We start from the raw sequence: 20,264 nt of genomic DNA, 5'->3' as shown, positions 1-20,264 counted from the left end.
GTTCAGCAACACTTGTTCAGCACAATATCTACAAATTTCAGTTGAGATTGACAGTGTCTAAAGGTTCAGCTTTCAAACACATACTTAAAGGAATCTTAGGCTTAAAGAAAGAAGCAGACACCCATGTCTAACTGTGCCGCTTTAGATGACAGAGAGTATGGAACAAGAATTGTTTATATCAGGAACAAACTGCCAACAAACTGGCTGAAAAAGAGTCACCATCACATGTTGAACTGATTACAGAAGTCAAACCTCAGAATACAGGTTTTTGTCCAGATCCAGATACATATAATTAAATGTGACTGGTGGCTAACTGTGCCTCCAACTTCAAAATTTCAGTCATGGATCACTGCATCCTACAAGATTATTTTTTCTCAAAAAAATTAAGCTCATATTATTGAACATAAGTTGCTATGGTCTGATTAGGACTAGAATTAGATTTCATACAATTAAAATACATATTAAGAAAGGTTTTCTTTAATATTTTTTATTTGAACTAACAGACTATTACAACCTTGAAGAAAATGTCTTAGTGGTATTGGATTTGTGTTTCACTCTTCTGGCTTTGTACATAGCCACATCATACAGAGAATGTCAGGCTATTAAATACATGGGGGGAATGAGGGATAGCTATAAAGAAGAGAAAAAGGAAATGTGGGTTCATGTCGGAGAGCCAAATAGCTTTCAACACCCAAACTGACCTTCAGCATATCCAGAAATGTGCACGCACAAACGCAAGCACGCACACACACAGGCCCTCAAATGTTCACAGGATGTGACTATAAACCATGATGCACATTCCTTATTACAGGGAGTGAGCCTTGGCTACATGACATTTTAAATGTCACAGACTCCTCCACAGGGAAATGACTGTTCAACCTGAGTTTGCGTCTAGCTGTGTCTAGCATATTATCTACAAAGCCAAGGGTAAACTGGCTGGAGAGAGGTCGCATCACATTATTCGATAATTGCAAAATGCAGTCAATGACGTTGATCATGTAGATATGCTATTTTTCCTGTCCTTTAAACTTCCAGTTACAATGCCATGTTACTATCCTACCCATAAGGTATGTTTCCTAGTACTGATAGTCCCATTAAAAACGACAAGCTACTCACTTGTTTGCCAGCCAGACCTATCAAGACGAGGCCCATTCATATAAAAACATAAGCCACTTCAGATGTGAAAGCAGTAAACTGTACCCTTTTTATGTCATTCTGATGAGGCATGAGATGGGTGGCAATGCCAGTGACAAGAGGATCTTGTTGGTGTAAGCTGCTGGGGAGCAAAAAATACTTGTGCTAAGCCCCCTTAAGAAAGATGAGCGGCAATGCCTTGACCCATGACAAGCAGTGGGAATTGAGGTGGAAGAGGGGGCAAGAGAGCCAGAATGTCGGATAGTGAAAATCTGGCTGGTGACAGAGGAGTGAGACAGACTGGACTGTGTAGGTTCAGTGGGTCAGGATAAACAATCCAAATACCAAGCTAACTTATATGCAGTGGCAAGAAAAAGTATGTGAACATTGTAATTTCAAGGTTTTCTGCATTAATGTGTCATAGAATGTAGTTGACATTGACATTACAAAGACATTGTAAGTCAAATACAAATACAATGTGCCTAAAATAATAACACAAAAAAATTCTGATCTTTAATGTCTTTATTGAGAACAACATAAAAACCCTCAAAATTACCTCAAAAAAGCTGGAGTCAGGTGTTAGCATAAGTTAAGAAAATAATTTTGAGGGTGTGGGCTAGAGCTACTTAGACTGACAAAAACTACTCAAACTTTTTGAGTTTGCTCCGCAAAAGAAGAGTACGCTTATGTGAGCCATACCTAGTCAAAAGGAGCTTTCAGAGGATCTAAGATCAAGAATTGTTGATTTACATAAAGCTGGAAAGGGTTCCGTACAAAGGGCACTACATGTCATGATGAAAAAACCATCCCAACTGTACAGTATGGTAGAGGAAACATCATGATTTGGGCCTGCTTTGCTGCTTGCAGTGATTGAGAGGAAGATAAATTCCCAAGTATATCAAAAAATTTATTCAGCATAATGTGGAAATGTCTGTACATCAGCTGAAACTCTGTGGAAGTTGGTTGATGTAACAGGACAATGACCCAAAACACACAACAGAATGGCTTCAGAAAAACATAAAAAACACCTTTTGGAGTGACTAAGTCAGAGCCCAGAACTCAATCCAAAAGAAATACTATGGAACAACTTGAAGAGAGCCACACAGAGTCAAACAATTAGAGGTGCAAAGAATATGGCAGCGCTAAAGCAGTTCTGGCAGGAAGAACTTTAATGAATAAACTATATAATTTTACGCGTTTATGATATTTGGGTATACTTTATTTCATGTTTTTTTTACTTTTATTTATTGGGGTAACAACATCAATATTATTCTTGATTGGTGAATTATGTTTGACCATGATATACATCTAGTGTATCTGGAAGTTGAATTCTGGCTACAACTTAGGTTAAAATATTTTACTACTGATCCAAGTAGCTTTTTCAGTGTGAGGAAAGTAGGTTAGAGAACTCAGATTTATCCCCCACTTGACCTGAATAGGCTTGTTAGTTGGACAGGAAGCTGTGAGTACTTAAGAATTATCTGACAGTCTCAACTTTTATAATTCTTTTTATATCTATGTACAAAACTGCTAACTGCAGTGTGTGTCCATTTTTGTGAATTTGTTACATTGTACAGGCATTTTGGAAAAAAAAACATCTCCTATCAGGCTGCATTACTAAACAGTTTTCATAAAATTAATGTTTGTGGTAATGGTGATGATGAGAATAGGTCTATTAAAGTATGCGTGTGAGAGCCAGAGCTGGAACAAAGTTGGAAGGCATCTTGAGAAAAAGCAGGACAAAAAGTTTCACAGTACTGTTACAAGATGTGACTGATTCATAATAAAGGTAAACCATTATAATTACTACTGGAAGGATATTAATAGCATCTACACATAATCATAGTGAAAATGCTACCAGAAGGGATTCTCTTATAAAATTCACAGGTCAGATGACATCAATGGCCTGCAATTTACAGGGGTTGTTGGTTTAAATAATTTACAAATTTCCCTACAGCAATTTGTGCCTACGACAGCAACCCCATAACAAGGACTGTGTTTACATGCATTTAAGTAACCAGCTTACAGTCAGCTTTCTCCAGAAACGTGGTTACCAATATCAGGGTAGGGGATTAGAAAAAACAGATTTCTCAAGTTCTCAGCCATGTGTCTGCATAACTGGTTGTCTGATGGGCTTTTTCCAAGTGTGTATGTGCACAACAAAAGACTGCATACAGGGAAACAAAAAAAGGAGTGGCTGGATGAAATAAAAGATCATTATAGGGAGCAATGTCTCCTTATATTTAAAACAAGTGTCTGTTCAAAGTCAGTGTTAGAGTAAAATTGAAATTAACACAAAGCAACATGTATAATATAATATAATATAATATAATATAATATAATATAATATAATATAATATAATATAATATAATATAATATCTATCTAGTATTTTTAAATTCAGTTTGTGCTTTGAAGAGGAGCTCCGTTCTGTTCCCGAAAAATAAAAAGAAAGAAAAAAACGCCATGAAGCAGCATCTTCTGTTACTATACAGTTAAAATCTTTGAACCATGCTTTCAAGATTACTCTGGAGTGGAAGAGAAGTTTGATACTGACCTGTCGCATCTACCGTATATATGGATTTTTCCAGTATGCAGGTTACCACAGGGCATGTAAATGTGTAACCTGATTTTTCCCAGTGAGCAGGTTAGCTAATTGCATGTAAATGCACTAAATGTGTCAGCACATTTAACTTTTCTTCAAGACAGTGTTTATGTCAGTTGGAATTAAATCTATAAACAAGTCAATATTAGTCAGTACCAGAAAGATAAACAAAAAGCTTGAGTTTTAAATTCAGATGTAGTGCAACAGTAAAATGCAACATTTTTACAATGTCTGAAATGAGAAGAAATGACAATTATTAGATTTAACTAATTTTTCAAGATTTGCTGACATTGTTTGTAATAAGCACTGTGTGACATCTCTAAAACCTTTTAAACTATTCCTCAAACAAAATAGAGACAAAGCCATCATATTCATTTTAGTAAAAAAAGGACACAGCTCTGTTAAATTTTACCTTGAGTCTGTGAAAAAACCTTCTCCATCGATCTGGAAAGATCTGAAAGAGGCACAGCTGCATAAACAATCCTCTCTACTCTTTAGAGGGTTTTGAAATATTAACAAAAGAGCTTGCAGGTACATCATTTTGCAGCAGCAGCTAAGGCAGCAGAGGGAAAACGTGTTTGAGTCCTATTATAAATCACACAATACAGCAACAACATTGCACATCCAGGCCCGGCTTGTCCCCCAGGCAACTTGACAGCAAAATCCCGTCTTTACAGATGGCTCTCAGAGAAAATCTCTATGTGTATTTGGGAACATGCTTTGTGTGTTTGTAATTTTCTTTTATTAATGAACATATAGTAATCAGTGGCTGCACCTAGAATTATCACTCTTTTACACATCTTTTTATGTATGCATGTGAGCATATAACTGCACAGGAAAAAAAAACTGATAGAAGACAGAAGACAGCAATTTTTTTAGAACCTTAGTCGGCTCAGGCTAATTTCATCCACTCCACTTCCCCTGACATGAAAGGAGGAGGACTTACAGATCTTATGTTTCCCTTTCATGGGGAATTTCACCAGTAGCTCCTGGGGGTTGGTGCAGATGAAGACGAATGGTGAAGCGGACTCCTCACAGGTATCTGGGAACTGTACGGGTGGTGGGGGAGGGATGAAGAAAAGAGCAGTTTAGCTTCATCTTACACAGAAGAGAGACGGTCATATTGTGCCACAGAATATGTTGAAGCTCATGATGCCCCGTAGGATGGTTATGAATCATTCAGTGAGCATCTCTGTTTATACACCTACGTGGTGCTAGATGTCCTCCATGCCTGATGTAATACTACATGCCTGACAGCAACTGATAGTTATGAGTCTCGCTGGGACTTATGCACTATAATTGCACAAGTAATGATGCAGTTTCTAATGAGAGCAGCGAAATTTATTATAACCAGCATAACAATCCAAGAAATCAAAAGAGCTTTTCAGATGCAGTCTATATAGACATTCTGAAACAGACAATACTGAAGCAGAGTAGTAAATATTATTAACATAATATTTAGTGTTTAATTATTATGTAGATATCAGTCATCAGTTTCCAACCTATCATAAATTACTAACAATATCCTTCCAAATGTACAAAAATAAATTTGATCTGTGCCACATTTATGTACACCATATAGCATGCCACTTACATTCCTATGAAGAAGAGGGTGTTTTACAGCACATAAATGACACCAACCCACAGCATACAAAAACCTAGAAACAAGAGAAAACCTGTATCTCTCTGTGCTATTGATTGGTCTCTCAGGTGAGAGTAGGGAATCGACTGACATGGTGACAAAGGAGTCATCTTTCCCATCACTGGCCGCCAACGGCTCTCAACTCATCCAATTTCCTCCGGTGCTATCAGATAGTGCCCATGATTGCATCTAGCCAGCCAGGAAGCGGCTCTTTTCATGACAGCATGCTTTTTCCTCTCCTACCCCCATTCCCCCCTTTTTTCACAGCCTTTCTATCTCCCTCAAAGGAGCACTGAAGGTTGTGACAAATTTGGGGCTTTTAAGGGAAATCATCAGTCTGCAACCCATCTGTATGGTCCCTGACAAAGTAGCGAGAGATGATAAAGATGTTTATTTCAGATTATGGTCCATGTTGACTTCAGCGTAATATGGGGGCGAGTGATAAAATATGTAAACACTCACAGTCGTAAGACATTAGTCGGGGCCCTAAAAAAGCTCCTTGGTTCCTGCTTGCTTCCTCCTTGTTTGACAAATGACTCAGTGATTCCAATTAAATTAGGTCTCCCAGTCAAGTATGCTGTCTCCAAGTGAGACAATTCCCTTGACAGCTCTTGAACAAAATTATCTGTGATTTAGTGAAAATTGAAGAGGGTGGAGGTCTGAGTCGAAAAGTGTGATGTTAAGGCGTACAGATGAACTACATTCTTCTCAATGTAAACAAATCCCATTAGCATTTTTAACACAGGTTTTTGTTGGTCTTAACCTTGATGGTATCTGTTTAAAAATAATAATAACTATAAGGTAAATACATAATGTCACATGTCTTGTTTTTTCAGTTTAGGGTTAACATAACAAAATAATAGAAACCACCTGAAAAACAGTTAGCAGATACACTGTCCCATTCTTCAGAACCTATTATTCGAGTTAACACCCATCAGTTTAGACAGAAGTAATTTGTTTTATCAACTAGCCAGATGTTACATGCTTTCCAACTACAATGTAAAAAACTGTTAAGACCATATATATTTCTGATTACTAAGGATAGCAGCCTTATTAAGTTTCACTTGAAATGTACAAATTATGCATGTTGGAAGTTTTCACCTTTTTACTTTTCCATTGTGATTAAGTTTAGTGTACAGTGATTTCTTTTTAAAAAACCCTAGTCATTGTCAGTCATTGTTAAATTTAAATAAAATGTACTGAGGGTCTTGTGAGAGCAGCAAGAATAATTTGTGACAGCAGTCTGTCGCAAATAGGTCGAACACATCCTGTGTTTGTGTATAGGTGGTATGCCTGCAGCCAAAGATGCTAATATAACTGCTGTGCCAACAAATAAATAAATCAAATTATTAGATACTAGTATATAATCAACAATGTGCAATTCATAAATTAACAACCAAACTAAATGCTATACCTACAGACACCTCTAATGATCATAATAATTATACAAGCTTCCTACTTGTTATAATTCATAGAACCATTTACATGTACTCTCCCTTATCGCATACTGCTTGAACAATAATCACTATGATACGTTTTGTTATTATTGCATAGCTTCTCATGCTTGTGTATGTGATGTGTATAAGTACCTATTAGTTTGCTAAAAATTATTTGTATGAACAAATATCCTTGACAAAAAAGCTGACCCTGATTCTGAAAACACACAATTGCACAAATGCGAAAGCAGATAAAAATACTAAACTTCCATGCCGGAATTGACATGATCAAACAATAATAATACACATGGAGAAATTGCTGGGAAAAGGGCATTATCTAGCCAAGAAAGGGGACAGAAGTAGAGATTAAAAGTACAAACAGGAAAAGATTACAAACTATGAGGTACTTTAAGTAAAAAAAAATATTTGAGATTGTTACAAATATTTTTAGTTAAACAAGATGGCTGTATTGTCTCAGGTACTCAAGGAGACAAAATGGTGGTGGTCTTGCTAAATTCAGATGACACAAGAATAGCTGCAGCCAGAACTCAAGTGCGCTCATGTGAGACCCCGCCAGTTGCCTGCTCTTTCATCCTCCATTAGCTAATTAGCATTTAAAGTTGTTGAATGTGCTGCTTTGCCTCACAGCCTCCCCCACCTAATTGTTTCCATTCCATGATAATCAAAAGGCCACGAAAAAATAACAACCTCCTTGTGGTTGTATGACAAGGAGGTTTGTTAAAGCCCTACATATTCATCAGAAAGAATATAATGTAGTCGGAGTGAACCTGCTTATAAATGCAATTAAAGTTGAGCTTTTTGAGAAAAACAGGTATGAATGAATTAAGAAAGTGTTAAGTGGATTTACGTGAAACCACTAGAGGTACATGGTTGCCAGTGAATTCAGTTATGAGTAATCAGAGCCGAGTATGATGGAAGGTCAGGCTTACAGCCCTTGGGCATTATGAGTAGTGGAACCAAAGTGTTTTACATGGAAGAGGCATGTATAGTGACAGGTGACAGGTGCATAAAAATGTCTCAGTGTGAATTAAGTGTCAGTAGTGCGTTGCTTCAGACAAATTTATTTGCTGTTAGAAGTTAGACAAATGTGAGACAGCTTCTGCTTGCTCAGAAACATCAACAACAATTGGCTTTGGCTCAACACAATAATAAAAGTCTACTACACTGGCCACCTTCCAAATTATTTTCTGAAACTTTGTACAAATACATCTCAGCCTAACTTGTCTTTTCACAGAGGAAATTTCACATTTTCTGTGTTTCACTCCTGCTTGTGTTTTGTGCATAATTTAGTCACCTTTCACTTAACACGAATAGTTCTAGGACAATTTTAAAACTGTTCCATGTATTTACCATGTTCCCGTATGTATGGCAAATTTGATACTGTTCAGCTGCCAGCGTAGTGTAGCATATCATATCATATCGACGACGCTAGCTCTGGCACCTCTTAAGCTCAATAATTAACATTTACATCTTGATTATTTAATCCAAAAACAGACAGTGTAGTTTTATTGAAAGTTATGCGCTACAGCATGTCTTAATCAGACACAGTCACTCTGACAGAGCCAGGCTAACCTGCCGCTGTCATCTTCAAATTCACCTACAGACATCACAATGTTGGCAAGAAAGATATTTACCACATTTCCCAGAATGCAGAAGTATTTGTTTAAAAATTCGTACTTACAGAACATTTTATTCACTAGCTAATCTTCTGTTTACGCAAAACAAAGACGTGTTGTGTTTAATCAGTTCTTCTGGCCAGAAAATGGAAAACCTGCCTCACCATTTTCAAATGAAGTATCTTTTTATTTGCAGGTTAGGCATATTGCAATGCTTTGATAATACATGCTAAAGTGGGAGTTAAACAGGCAATGTTTGGTAAACATTTTAACAAGAGCCCCAAACCTACATACAAAATACTAATCAGCAGAAGGGAGAGGTGAAAATTTCATACAGCCGCACAGCTTCTCCGTAGACTGCCAATTCAATAAACTGCCCACTATTTAATTTGCTTGGATCAAGCCAGAGGGGAATTCAACAATAAACTACTGTAATAATATGAAATTCACAAGTTCATTGGAAAAAGTAAAAAGGGACAGGCAGCTGGAAGGAAGCCTTTAGCTGTGAAAAATAACAGTAGCTTAAAGGGTGGGGAAAGGGCACAGTGGACCTATTGCTCTTACCACATGTCCTTATAATAAAGTAACATGAACAGAGGTGTATACTTCATGTGAGTCTTTCATCAGCTTTCCTTCCTCAACACATCATCTGTGTTCTACGTACTGTACTAGTCAGTCTCGGTACAGTCCAAAATATCATGAGTTACAACCAGCATTTCATGAAAACAACATCCATCTTAATAAAATCAGCTAATACAGAGCCAAGATTTGACAGCAGGAACACAAACCTTTGAGTCCAAGCTTGTCAAGTAACAGCTCAACAAGCCCACACTGTTCCCTCTCCTCTCTCTACAATGTCTCTCTCTCTGGCTCTTTTCAGCTGCTGTCGGCAATTAAGGGCAGCAGAGACAAGTAATCTCCTTCTGGGCGACAGGGCCAGACCAGAACAGGCATGTGGAGTGGGCTGTGCAGTTGGGGAGGGGGTTGGGGGACTGCGAGGCTGGCCCCAGCCTCAGCCCTAGCCAGGGCCTGCTTGGCTGCACTCAATCTCAGCCCAATAAAAAGCCCTTCATTGGCAGGGTGCAACTGAGCCAGACGGGCTGGGAGCATGTGGCTTTTAAAAATGAGGAGGGTGGAATAAGGGGGAGGGAGGCACAGAATGAAGAAAGAGGGAGAGCGGGAGAACTAGAGAGTCAAAATGAGGAATACAGTTCAGTCAGAAAAACAGATAAGAAGAGTATAAGGTGAGGGACAGACTGGGGAGCAGAGATTGTTCTAGATGGGGAGCTACACAAAACCAACATTGTTCCCCCAAAAGGACATTTCTGAAGCGCTGCTTAGCCAATTCTGTCAAGGCTGGTTTCACCCTGGGAATGGAGAAACAGATGGGTTGTCTCTGAGCTATGGGCTACATGTAGGAGGTTAAAGGGTGTTGTTAGGAACTGTATGCAACAGCAATCGTTTGCCAGTCTTTCTTTTAATCTATTGTATTCACCAAACAACACAAGCCTCTTTCTGGCATTCATTAACCCTCTAATAAATGTAGCTGCCTCCAGGACACTTGTACTGTAACTGCCTTTTAGCTTTTTGCACGCATGCAAGTGTATTATTTATTTTTCCATCATTGCACAATAGCAGCAGAACAGCCAGACAACACACACACACACACACACACACACACACACACACACACACACACACACACACACATACACACACACACAATACGTATATGACTCTGCTTGTACAGTATGTAATGTAATTTAAAAACACTGGCTCTAATATGAACATCAAAATATACAGTGTCTTATAAAAACATATTAAATCAGAAAATTATGTCAGTGAATATAACGGATAAATAGAGTTTGGTATAAAACCATAGAAACTGTATCTGCAGTATTGAATTTATAGTAAATGAAATACATGACTTCAATTAAATGCTGATTCTTTCAGTTTTTTGCTTATTCTTTCATATCAGACATTTTCTGGTTTGAATAATATTAACTTCACAAGAAAAACTTACTTCAAGCAGCTCACTACAGTTAAAAGATTGAATTTTCTTCCAGATTAGTATAAATGTTTGAATTCTGAATAAAAAGTTAAGATGGTAGTGAATTTCATTACATATTCCAGTTGCAGCAGATGGCTTGTTGAAAATTTTGAAAATTACCAATTGTTGCACATTATAAACCTCTTTTTGGCTCAGTAGCTGTAAACATTACATCATAAAGTGTCAAGTTGTCGGGAGGTCTTTTGTTGACATAAGCTATTATTAAAGATTTTTATTTTTAAAAATTATTTTATTTCATTAGTACTCCTTCCTGTTTTCTGGTTTACTCCCATCTGCTGTTTGCTGTTACTACAAACTTACTCCATCTGTTTCACATTAAAAGCCTTCCAGCGGTTCAGGGGAAATAATCTTTTCACGTCACATTTACTGTGAAATATCAGCAGCAAGTGTTGAGTTTCATTAAGAGCAGCCCGACAACATGCAACTGCGGCAAATTTGAGTTGATCAGAATGAATGAAACAGTGAAAACAGTCTGTTTCAAAGAGAAAGAGCAATAACAGTAAGAGCATTTCACTTGACTTGTTGTACTGATGGCATTCAGGGCTTACAATATAAATTGGGCAAATTTACCATTACTATAAATGTACTAAGCATTTGCTTATTTTATCATTTCAATAGTGACTTTTTATGAATTCAGTGTAATTGATCAAACAACCCATCTGACTAAGACTAAAAACCTTTCCAACATCAGATTTGCACATGTCTAGTGCTAAATACCATTTCCCATGACCTAGACATAACATGCCGTTGCTATTTCAAAAATGGTCTCATGCCTGCATCCCTAGAGATTTAAATTCAGGTGGACTGTTTTGTCTTTAGGTGGAAGTGCTCAGGCATCAACGGTTCATGTAAACAACTTGACGCAAACAGGATCTCTACTGGGGTATGGCAAACAGCCAGATTACTCCATGCGTGAAAATGTAGCCAGTGGCATTAATTGGTTTCAGTTGTTGGTTCCAGTTGTTTCTCAGTCACACATACAAGTACACATACAGTGGCAAGAAAAAGTATGTGAACCTCTTGGAATTTCATGGTTTCCTGCATTAATTTGTCATAAAATAATAACACAAAGAAGTCTGATCTTTCATGTCTTTATTGAGAACAACCCTAAAAACCTCACAGTGCTAGAGGGAAAAGTTAAGTTAAATCTTCATGTATGCATGTATTTATCCATTTCTATGTATGATTATTTTTATCATCTAACTATGTTTAGCATTTATAGAAATTCTATAATCTTTGTTTAATGGGTTAAAACATTTAAAGCAAATTGTTTTAAGTCAAAGCTAAGGGCTTTGTATTCACATGAACTTTGACAATAACTGACCTCAAATGTCTAGATTTCAGATTTCAGCCTAAATGAAACAATGAGTCAACTAAGCAATCAATGAAACGGTTAAATTTATTAGCAACATCATCATTTTGGCAATTGATTGATTGTTTGTTTGTTTGATTGATTGTTTTAGGCCATTTTCCCAACTAAAATGAAATTTATCATTGTCAAAACATCCCCCTAGTTTTTTTCTACAGGTTTTAGTGGAGTATGGTAAATAGTGAGGATTAGCTGATTTTCTTGGTCTGATGAGTTTTAGATTGTCGGTTGAATAATAAATTATAATATATAATTTACAGATATCTTGGATTTTAGTGTAATGAGAAGTATTGTGTATTTCTGATTTAATTGACTGACTGAAACTACAACGTAAAAGATTCTAACAATTATTGCACATACACCAGGTTTTTAGCTTTACTTACCAGGGACATGCCCAACAAAATTTCAGACCCCTTTTACAACCCTGTTAAAACTGGACGTTAAGGGTGCAAATATATGCACCTTCAGGCAGTATGGAGGTTTTGGATCATACTGGTGGAGAGTGAAAATAACTCAAACCAATACTAACCCTCTAATCAGGCAGCAATAACAACTCACTTTGTCCCTTTCATTGGAGCTCAGGCACACAGAGTTGCATAGCGATCATAAAAAATTAAACACACTCCTTCACCTACAGAATCAACTGGTGTCAAGTTGGAGAGTGAACATTAATTATCTAGGAGTGTCCAGCGCTGGCTCCTGAATTTTTACATTATTAATATCCTCAACAGTACAAGAGACATGTCTCATTATTAGAAGCTCAGCAACAGGACCACGATTTTCCAATTACTGCCATCATGACGGTCTGCTCAACTAAAAAAAATGCATCCTTAAAAATGCTCCTTGATTCAGTACAACTACAAGGTCAATTGACACATTCTACACTGATAAAAACAATGTTACTGAATATAGCGACTTCAGAAAGTATTCACACTTCATTGTGTTGTAGATTTATTCCAAATGGATTTCGTTTTTTAAACTTCCATCAGTTTACATGTAATAACCCATTATTAAGGATTATGTTCAAATTCATGTAAATTTGTATCTGAAATAAATTGCTGTAAATTATCTTTTTCAATCAAACAATTGCTGCAATGTAACTGTTATCTCAAACCAAAAAAAGACTCTACGCAGGATTTACTGATATTAACCATGAAGACTTGCTGTATTTTATGATGGTGTTTAGTTCAAGAACCCACTCTGCATGTCAGCAATTGTGGCTTCATTACTGTCCTGATGTAAATGAGTTCAAGCTGTCACCAGCCCACCATTACATTATTAAACTCCCCTGGAAAAGAGAGGTATTAAAATGTATTTTTACCCCCCTGTCTCATAAGCTTAACATTTCTGCTCTGCAAAAAATGCTGGTAAAGAGCATGCCACACTTTAGCCTTTTTGCTAGCACTAGTGCTGACAGGTGTAGTGAAGTCATGCGTTTTTGCAGTGAAATACACAAAGACTTCCTCACTTAGCCCAGTTCCACTTTCCCAGCCATGTTTATGACTTCACCTCCTGCGGTGGCCCTCAGGCAAGAAGAAAACAGGACTGCCTCACAACAGTCAAAGCTTTTTATACTCAACAAGCTAACTGCTGGAACTTTTCAAGGAAATGGCTTCTTTCTTGTACTCACAGTTGAGCTTCTGTCTGAAGAGTGCAGGACGCGTCAGACATAAGAAGAACTAAGAAAATAAAAAAAAAGACATTTCTATTGTGTAGTGGGAAATGACTAACTGTGTAATAGTGAGAGAGTGAGAAAATATGAGCCAATGCAATTTATAAAAGTAGTGCAAACATGAAAAAATAACTAGTTGCTATTATATTTGAGTTGAAGACAACTGCAGTGCACTTACAGAAAATCACACAGGCAAACCCTTCCACTTAGTTGTTTCCTTTACAGCACACACACAGCAAGAACCCCTGGAGACAATTACCATGTCTGCTTTCAAACCTCGACTTCAAAGAAAAATTCCAGGGAATCTAAGGCATTAAAACTTCTTATTTTCCACCACAATCTCCTTTTATCGGTGCCACAAATCCAGCTCTCCTTAACACAGGTGCTGTCAGCAAAAAGGCTCGTATTTTAAGTAAGGTAACAAACCTCTTCACAGTGGGCATTTGATTTCATAATGTGGAAATTGAGAAGGACTGGGGAGTTTATGAACATGTCTGTCTCTTAAGGTGAATATTTGCTTTGATATTCTGACGCTGGGGTACAGCCCTCCCATCTGTGTTCACTCAGCCTCTGTGGGAAATATATGTCTCTTCCCTCCTTCTCTCAAGGCTGGCAATGAGGACAGTTTGAGAACAGAAGGACGGCTGTCACTCGATTTTTATCAAAGGCAGGTTTTAGGCTTTTCTAACCCATGGATTAGTACTACAGCTCACAATAGACACAGTGATCCTACTGATATGTTCCAAAGAAAGAACACAGTGAGCTGAGGTGATGAAGAGCTTGTTACAAGATCTTTTCAATTTATACATTTACAGCTTTGGGGAAGAAAGCAAAAAACATTTTTAATTCAGACTAAACTTGTAGCAATACAGCCCTTTAGACTCTAAACAATGAAGCTATACAGTCAAACTAAATAAGACGACTGACTGTGTCCTCAGCCCTGCCATTTCTTAATTACAGCTGCTATACTTATCAAGCCTTCCGATCCTGCATGGCACATATGCCAATTGTTGAATGATACAGTGACATGTTTACTACTAGGAATTTATAATTGTTTTTATATAATAATACAATTTCTGATGCTTTTCCCTATTTACTCTGACCTTAAAAAAGAGGGCTGCCAATATCTAGTCATGGCTGCTGAGGCGTAACAATAATAATAATAGTTGGATAATATCATGCATAATGTGAGACATGGCACCATCACTGGAAATATGTTATATATAAAATGTCTAATAAAATCCTAAGCATATTTTGTCTGTGCTTGGATTGTGGTTATGTTGCACTATTAGGTGTGCTGTCCATACACCTAATTACGAACCCCCCCGATTGGTGGTCGACACTATATCTCTTAAAGCACAGCCGCCCATATGTACAATAAAGATCAAATCAAATTTGCATGTTAAACTTTACTCTCAAATTTACAAATGAATAAATATTGATTTCTTGGACATTTGGATGTTTTAGAACCTGGGAGGTCACATGTGATTAACATAAGAACATCCACACTACAATTTTTGGAAGAAATAGAGAGCTGCAAAAAAAACCACTGATCAAATGGTATTTCTTTGGTAAAATGTAATCTTTATAGTTCAAGATTTGGTTTACTTGTTAATTAAACTGTTACAGATGAAAAAGGTACATGTTTGTTGTGTTTTGGTATTCGTTTTTTACATCAGAATAAAAATCCAATAATGTCTTGGTATTGCTAAACCTTTTCTTGCCAGTGTACATTTGAATGAAATTTAAGAGCAAAAGATGATAAAGACAAATATGTGCATAAATATTATTCTTCTATATTATCTAACTTAGCTTCTTAAAAGGTCTATTTTAACTTGAAGTAAGAGCAGAGGATGACTCATGTGGCTTTTGGGCAATTTAAGTATAATTACAGAGACATCTAAATTCAAAATGACTAACAAAATTGCTCACCGCGAAATGTCTTAATTTAAATGGAAAAGAGATTTGTTCTTTCATGGCATGACCAAGGATACTGTTCATCTATGATAACGCACCTATGTTTTTTAAACATCCAGTAAAGTCAATGTACAGTTCAAAGACATTCGAAGAGCCAGAATTATAATTATGCTCAACGTTATTCTTGCTACAGTGACTACCAGAAATTTGAGAAGCAAGATGAAATTATGTTGCATGTAAATCATTATCTACTTCACACACTGAGCCTGCAAATGCATTTAATGGTATAAGTGCCCAGTAGACCACGGAAAAAGAACTTATGTGCTATGTGTTCAAGGGAAATTCACTAAATATGGCAAAGGCTCAAGCAAGAAATAATCTCACCTACCAAATGTTTTGTCTCTTGTACAAAAATCCCCCAAATGTATTTTTTAATCGTCAGGATTTTGTCTAAAAATCTACAATGCAACATTTAGTTTTTCTTGTTATGTATCCACAGGCACTATATTTGGATTATACTTTTACTATTTAATGAGCAGTCTTTTAAATAATCCATTCTAAGGCATGATAGTATCTGCACCCATCAGCTCTAAAGCTAGCCTACAAAGACTTGAGCATGAAGGCAAAGACATTTCAGCAAGACATAAAATAAAATCATATCTGGTGTAAATTCTCCTTGATCACACAGGTGCTGTACATGAGGGGGCAAATTGTTAACTTCCTGCAGCCAACAGTCTATCACTGGAGCATTACTGAAAATAACGATAACACACTGCCTTTTAAACTGACAGTAGCGCATACCATGGCACAATACCATAACACATGGTTCTGTGCCACTTATAGAGGTAGGACTAACTGACATGCACTCCCTCTGTCGCTTTTAATGGGCAAACAACCTAAGATACTGTATTTTCATATATCTGACACATCTGTCATTGACAATCAAATGTAATGAGATTTACCAGTGGTGAACAAAACTTTGTTATTGGATTTGAACATTTCTGTTATCCATCTATCCATCTATCCATCTATCCATCTATCCATCTTAGACTAGGCCATCTGTATTAAACATATCAGACCAAAAAGCAATATGCAAACAACATGATGTACAGGTTGTATTCTGTTGCTCTTTTCACATTTTCTTTCTCATATACTGGGAATAAATCAGACTCAGTGACTTGAAGGGCAAATGGAAGCTAAATATTTTCCTAGTTTGATACACAAAAAGAGAGAAAGATTAATGGCACTGAAAGCATGGATAGTCTCCCTGGCCTCCTCTTCTTTCACCATACTTTCCTCCCCTCAGATGTCGCCAGCAGGAAGTTGCTGAGCAGACATGTCACCCAGCAGAGTACAATTGAGTTTGTAATCTCTGACCCTGCAGTGGCAGAGAGTTTCTCACTCTCCATTTCTCCATTTCTCCCTCTCCAGCAGAAATACTTGTGGTTATACTGCTGCTGGGTCAGGCTTGGCTGGATAAAGATCTCTTCTCAAATGAACACAAACAGGCATGTGTGACACAAAGAAATTGCATAGGCATGCCTGAGGAATGCTGGCAAAAACGCTCCAAATCAGCAAGATGAGTGAAGTAATGCCTGTCCTTACACTTGGATAGGAAACGACATTAGGAACAATGATTAAATTGAGATCTTTCCTAGTTCCTGATAACATCATTTTGTGCAGAGTACTTACTAACTATGCCACTCAACCTTTATTCATTTCCTTATTCCAAAACAGAAAACTGGCAGAGACACTGGCATCATGAGGAGCCATCTTGGGGAATCAATGACAAACACCAGATGTGGAGACGGGAGATAAATGTCAAACACAATGATTCTATGCTTCATTAAAGCTTGTTATGGGGGGTAGAGTTTGCCCCTGGCAACGCACTAAATAGATCACAACAATAAAATCTACAGAGGTCTTGTTTATGCAAACATTGTTTAACACAGTTGGGGCTATTATTTCAAAGAGATTACAAATTGAGACGGTTCCATGAAGTAAAAAAAACAAAAAGACTGTTCCAGTTACATGTGTTGTGACCCAAAAGTTGCAGAGCCATACTGGCAGAATTCCAAACATGCCTATTCAAAAACAGCACGAGCTAAACATACTTTAACCACAAAATCACAGGCTTTTAACGTTTGGGCAGTAAAGATTCCAGTCTATTGAGCATTATTCTTTATATATGCAACATTCAAATTAGCTAGCAAGTTCAGGAAAACCGTGTAAAATGTGTTGGTACGGAAGCCCACTAGGGACATATTCAAATATTCAAATCGAGTTTGGCTTTCACACCTGACACAGTGAAGATCGCATCCTGACATAACCTCCAGGCTGTCGGACAGACATTTGCGTTCCCACATGCAGCTCATCTGGATAATGTCTACATATGTTCAGAGTTCCAGTGCATGTTTGAGGAATGCAAAAACTAAAAATAAACGTCACAGGAAAAAGGGTTTCTAAACACCAAGTGAATAATTTTCTAACTAATGTCCTTTTTTCTTTCTTATGAATCAATTCAAGTTCTTTTACATGTGTCATACAGTGCAGTTTACAGTCAATGAGATTAGTCAACACAGTAATATTAAAAATGCCCTGCAGGCTTTCTTTTTTTATGTTCTAAGGGAGTGCATCTGAATAATGACTAAATAGTGATTGATGTAGCAGTTTCTTTTCAGTAAAAAAAAGCAATAGGTCATACAGTGAAAAGGTCTGATTTAAAAGAGCATAAGAGAAGAAAACACTTGAACCTGTTTAGCATTCAGTCTAACACTTCATACAACCTGGTATTCAGTTACCTCTCTTTGATAGTAATTTATTTTCATCAACACTGCTGCCTTTCAGACCATCAAAGGAAGCTGTGTGAAATGTCTGTCATGTTGCCTTTATCCCTGTTCCAAGTTCCTGTGATCAGTGCATAGACAGAGGAACACTTTTACGTCTGCTATTAAGTGAGCAGCACAAAATGGAGGAGAAGTAGAGATAATGATACGGGAGCTGTCAGTTTCTCCAACAGCTGAAGCTGTGTGACATTCAATGAAGTGGTCTGAGGACAGCAGTGAAATTCTACTCAGTGTAGCAGGCCATTTCAAGCCTGGCAGATGGTTCTATGTATTTTTCATGCAGTTGAAAACCTGTGACTGAGGTTTGGTTGGTTGTCATCCAGTGCCTGGGGATCTGGGCTGAATGCTTTCTACACACCACTGCAGAATCACATGACGTCTGACCTCCCTGCCATGGCAAACTGCCCAGCAAGGAAAAGCGAGGAAGGGGAGGAATGTTAGTGTGTTAGTGTGTGACTCAGGCTGTGCAGAAAGAGATAGAGAGAGAGAGAGGCCAAGAGAGCAAGATGAACCGTTGCACCTAAGCATGCAGGTCTGTTCACCGAGCATAAACTGAATTCTCCGTGACCACATACTACTTCACAGCACTGACTTGTAAAACATATTGTTAGAGAGAAAGTGGGGAATATATAAAGATGGAATGATGGGAAGGGGGGGAGCAGGAAGAGAAGGAAGTAGACACTGCTAAGGATTCACACAATGTTACAGAGAAACGGGGGGAAGAAAAAAATAGCATTGCCTGACTTCCCTTCCGTTGGAATGCATCCAATATATCCTGAGAGAGAGAGTGTGTGTTTGTGTGTGTGTGGCATGCTGGCAGGAAGGCTTTTAGCATATAAATATCACATTACCACACAAGGAAACACAGGCATCAGTCCGAGCTTCCAGCCGGCCTAACAAGCACGGGAGCTCCACTCTGGAGGTCAGAGGAAGAGTTTGCACAAATGGAATTCCACAGAAACCAGCACTTCTTTTAACAGATAAGTGGCTCAGCTTGCAGCTATGTGATGTGGTCTAAGCCTATGGTTTCACTTATCTGACTTGCTGGTGTGCATATATCTACTGTGCAGTATGTGGTCTTGCTATTGCAATATGTGAATAAATAAATAGAGACATATAAAAAAATCCGAAAACTACAACAAAGAACAAATTAAAATGTAACTTGATGTTAAAAAGATTAAAATGCCACAAAGGCCTAGCAACGATGCAGTGACACTGAGAAACAAAAAAGTGCAAACACCGATCAGAGTACTGTTATGTTAGTGTCATAATGTGACTTAAACAACTATATACACTGCTCAAAACATTAAAGGAACACTTCAGACACATCAGATTAAAGGGGAAAAAAATCGTGCTGGATATTTATACTGATATGGACTAGGTGATGTGTTTGGAATGAAAGGATGCCACATCGTTTGATGGAACCTACAGAGGACTGAATTTAAAGACACTATGAAGTGGAAAAATGCTGGAGCAGGTTAGTCCATTATGCTTCATTCCAGCAACTCAAAATGGTACTCAGTACTTTGTAAGCCCTAAACATGCCTGTTTGAATGACAATGACAATGTCGGGGCATGCTCCTAATGAGGCGACGAATGATTCCTAGGGGCATCTCCCTCCAGATCTGGTCCAAGGCATCACTGAGGTCCTGGACAGTTTGAGGTGCAACCTGGCAGCATTGGATGGACCCAAACATAATGTCCCAGAGGTGTTCTATTATATTTAGGTCAAGCGAGTGTGGGGGTAAGTCAATTATATCAATTTCTTCATCCTCCAGGAACTGCCAGCCTACTCTCACCACATAAGGTCGGATATTGTTGTCACCAGGAGCAACCCAAGACCCACTGCACCAGTGTAGGGTCTGACAGTGGGTCCAAGGATTTCATCCACAAACCTAATGGCATTCAGGGTGTTGTTGTCTAGCCTGCAGAGGCC

General features: G+C 37.8%; 1 protein-coding gene across 1 annotated transcript in view; it reads right to left on the bottom strand.

Annotated features, from left to right (window-relative positions):
- trip4 (thyroid hormone receptor interactor 4) overlaps nucleotides 1-20,264 on the bottom strand; it is a 59,521-nt gene that overhangs the window by 31,419 nt on the left and 7,838 nt on the right. Inside the window, exon 12 of the mRNA XM_026379077.1 lies at nucleotides 4,685-4,787. Within this exon, the coding sequence (XP_026234862.1) occupies nucleotides 4,685-4,787 (103 nt within the window). The remainder of the gene's footprint in view (nucleotides 1-4,684; nucleotides 4,788-20,264) is intronic.

This window comes from Anabas testudineus, chromosome 3, assembly GCF_900324465.2.
Source record: "Anabas testudineus chromosome 3, fAnaTes1.2, whole genome shotgun sequence".
NCBI lineage: Eukaryota > Metazoa > Chordata > Actinopteri > Anabantiformes > Anabantidae > Anabas > Anabas testudineus.
This window is presented reverse-complemented; position numbering and strand designations above follow the sequence as displayed.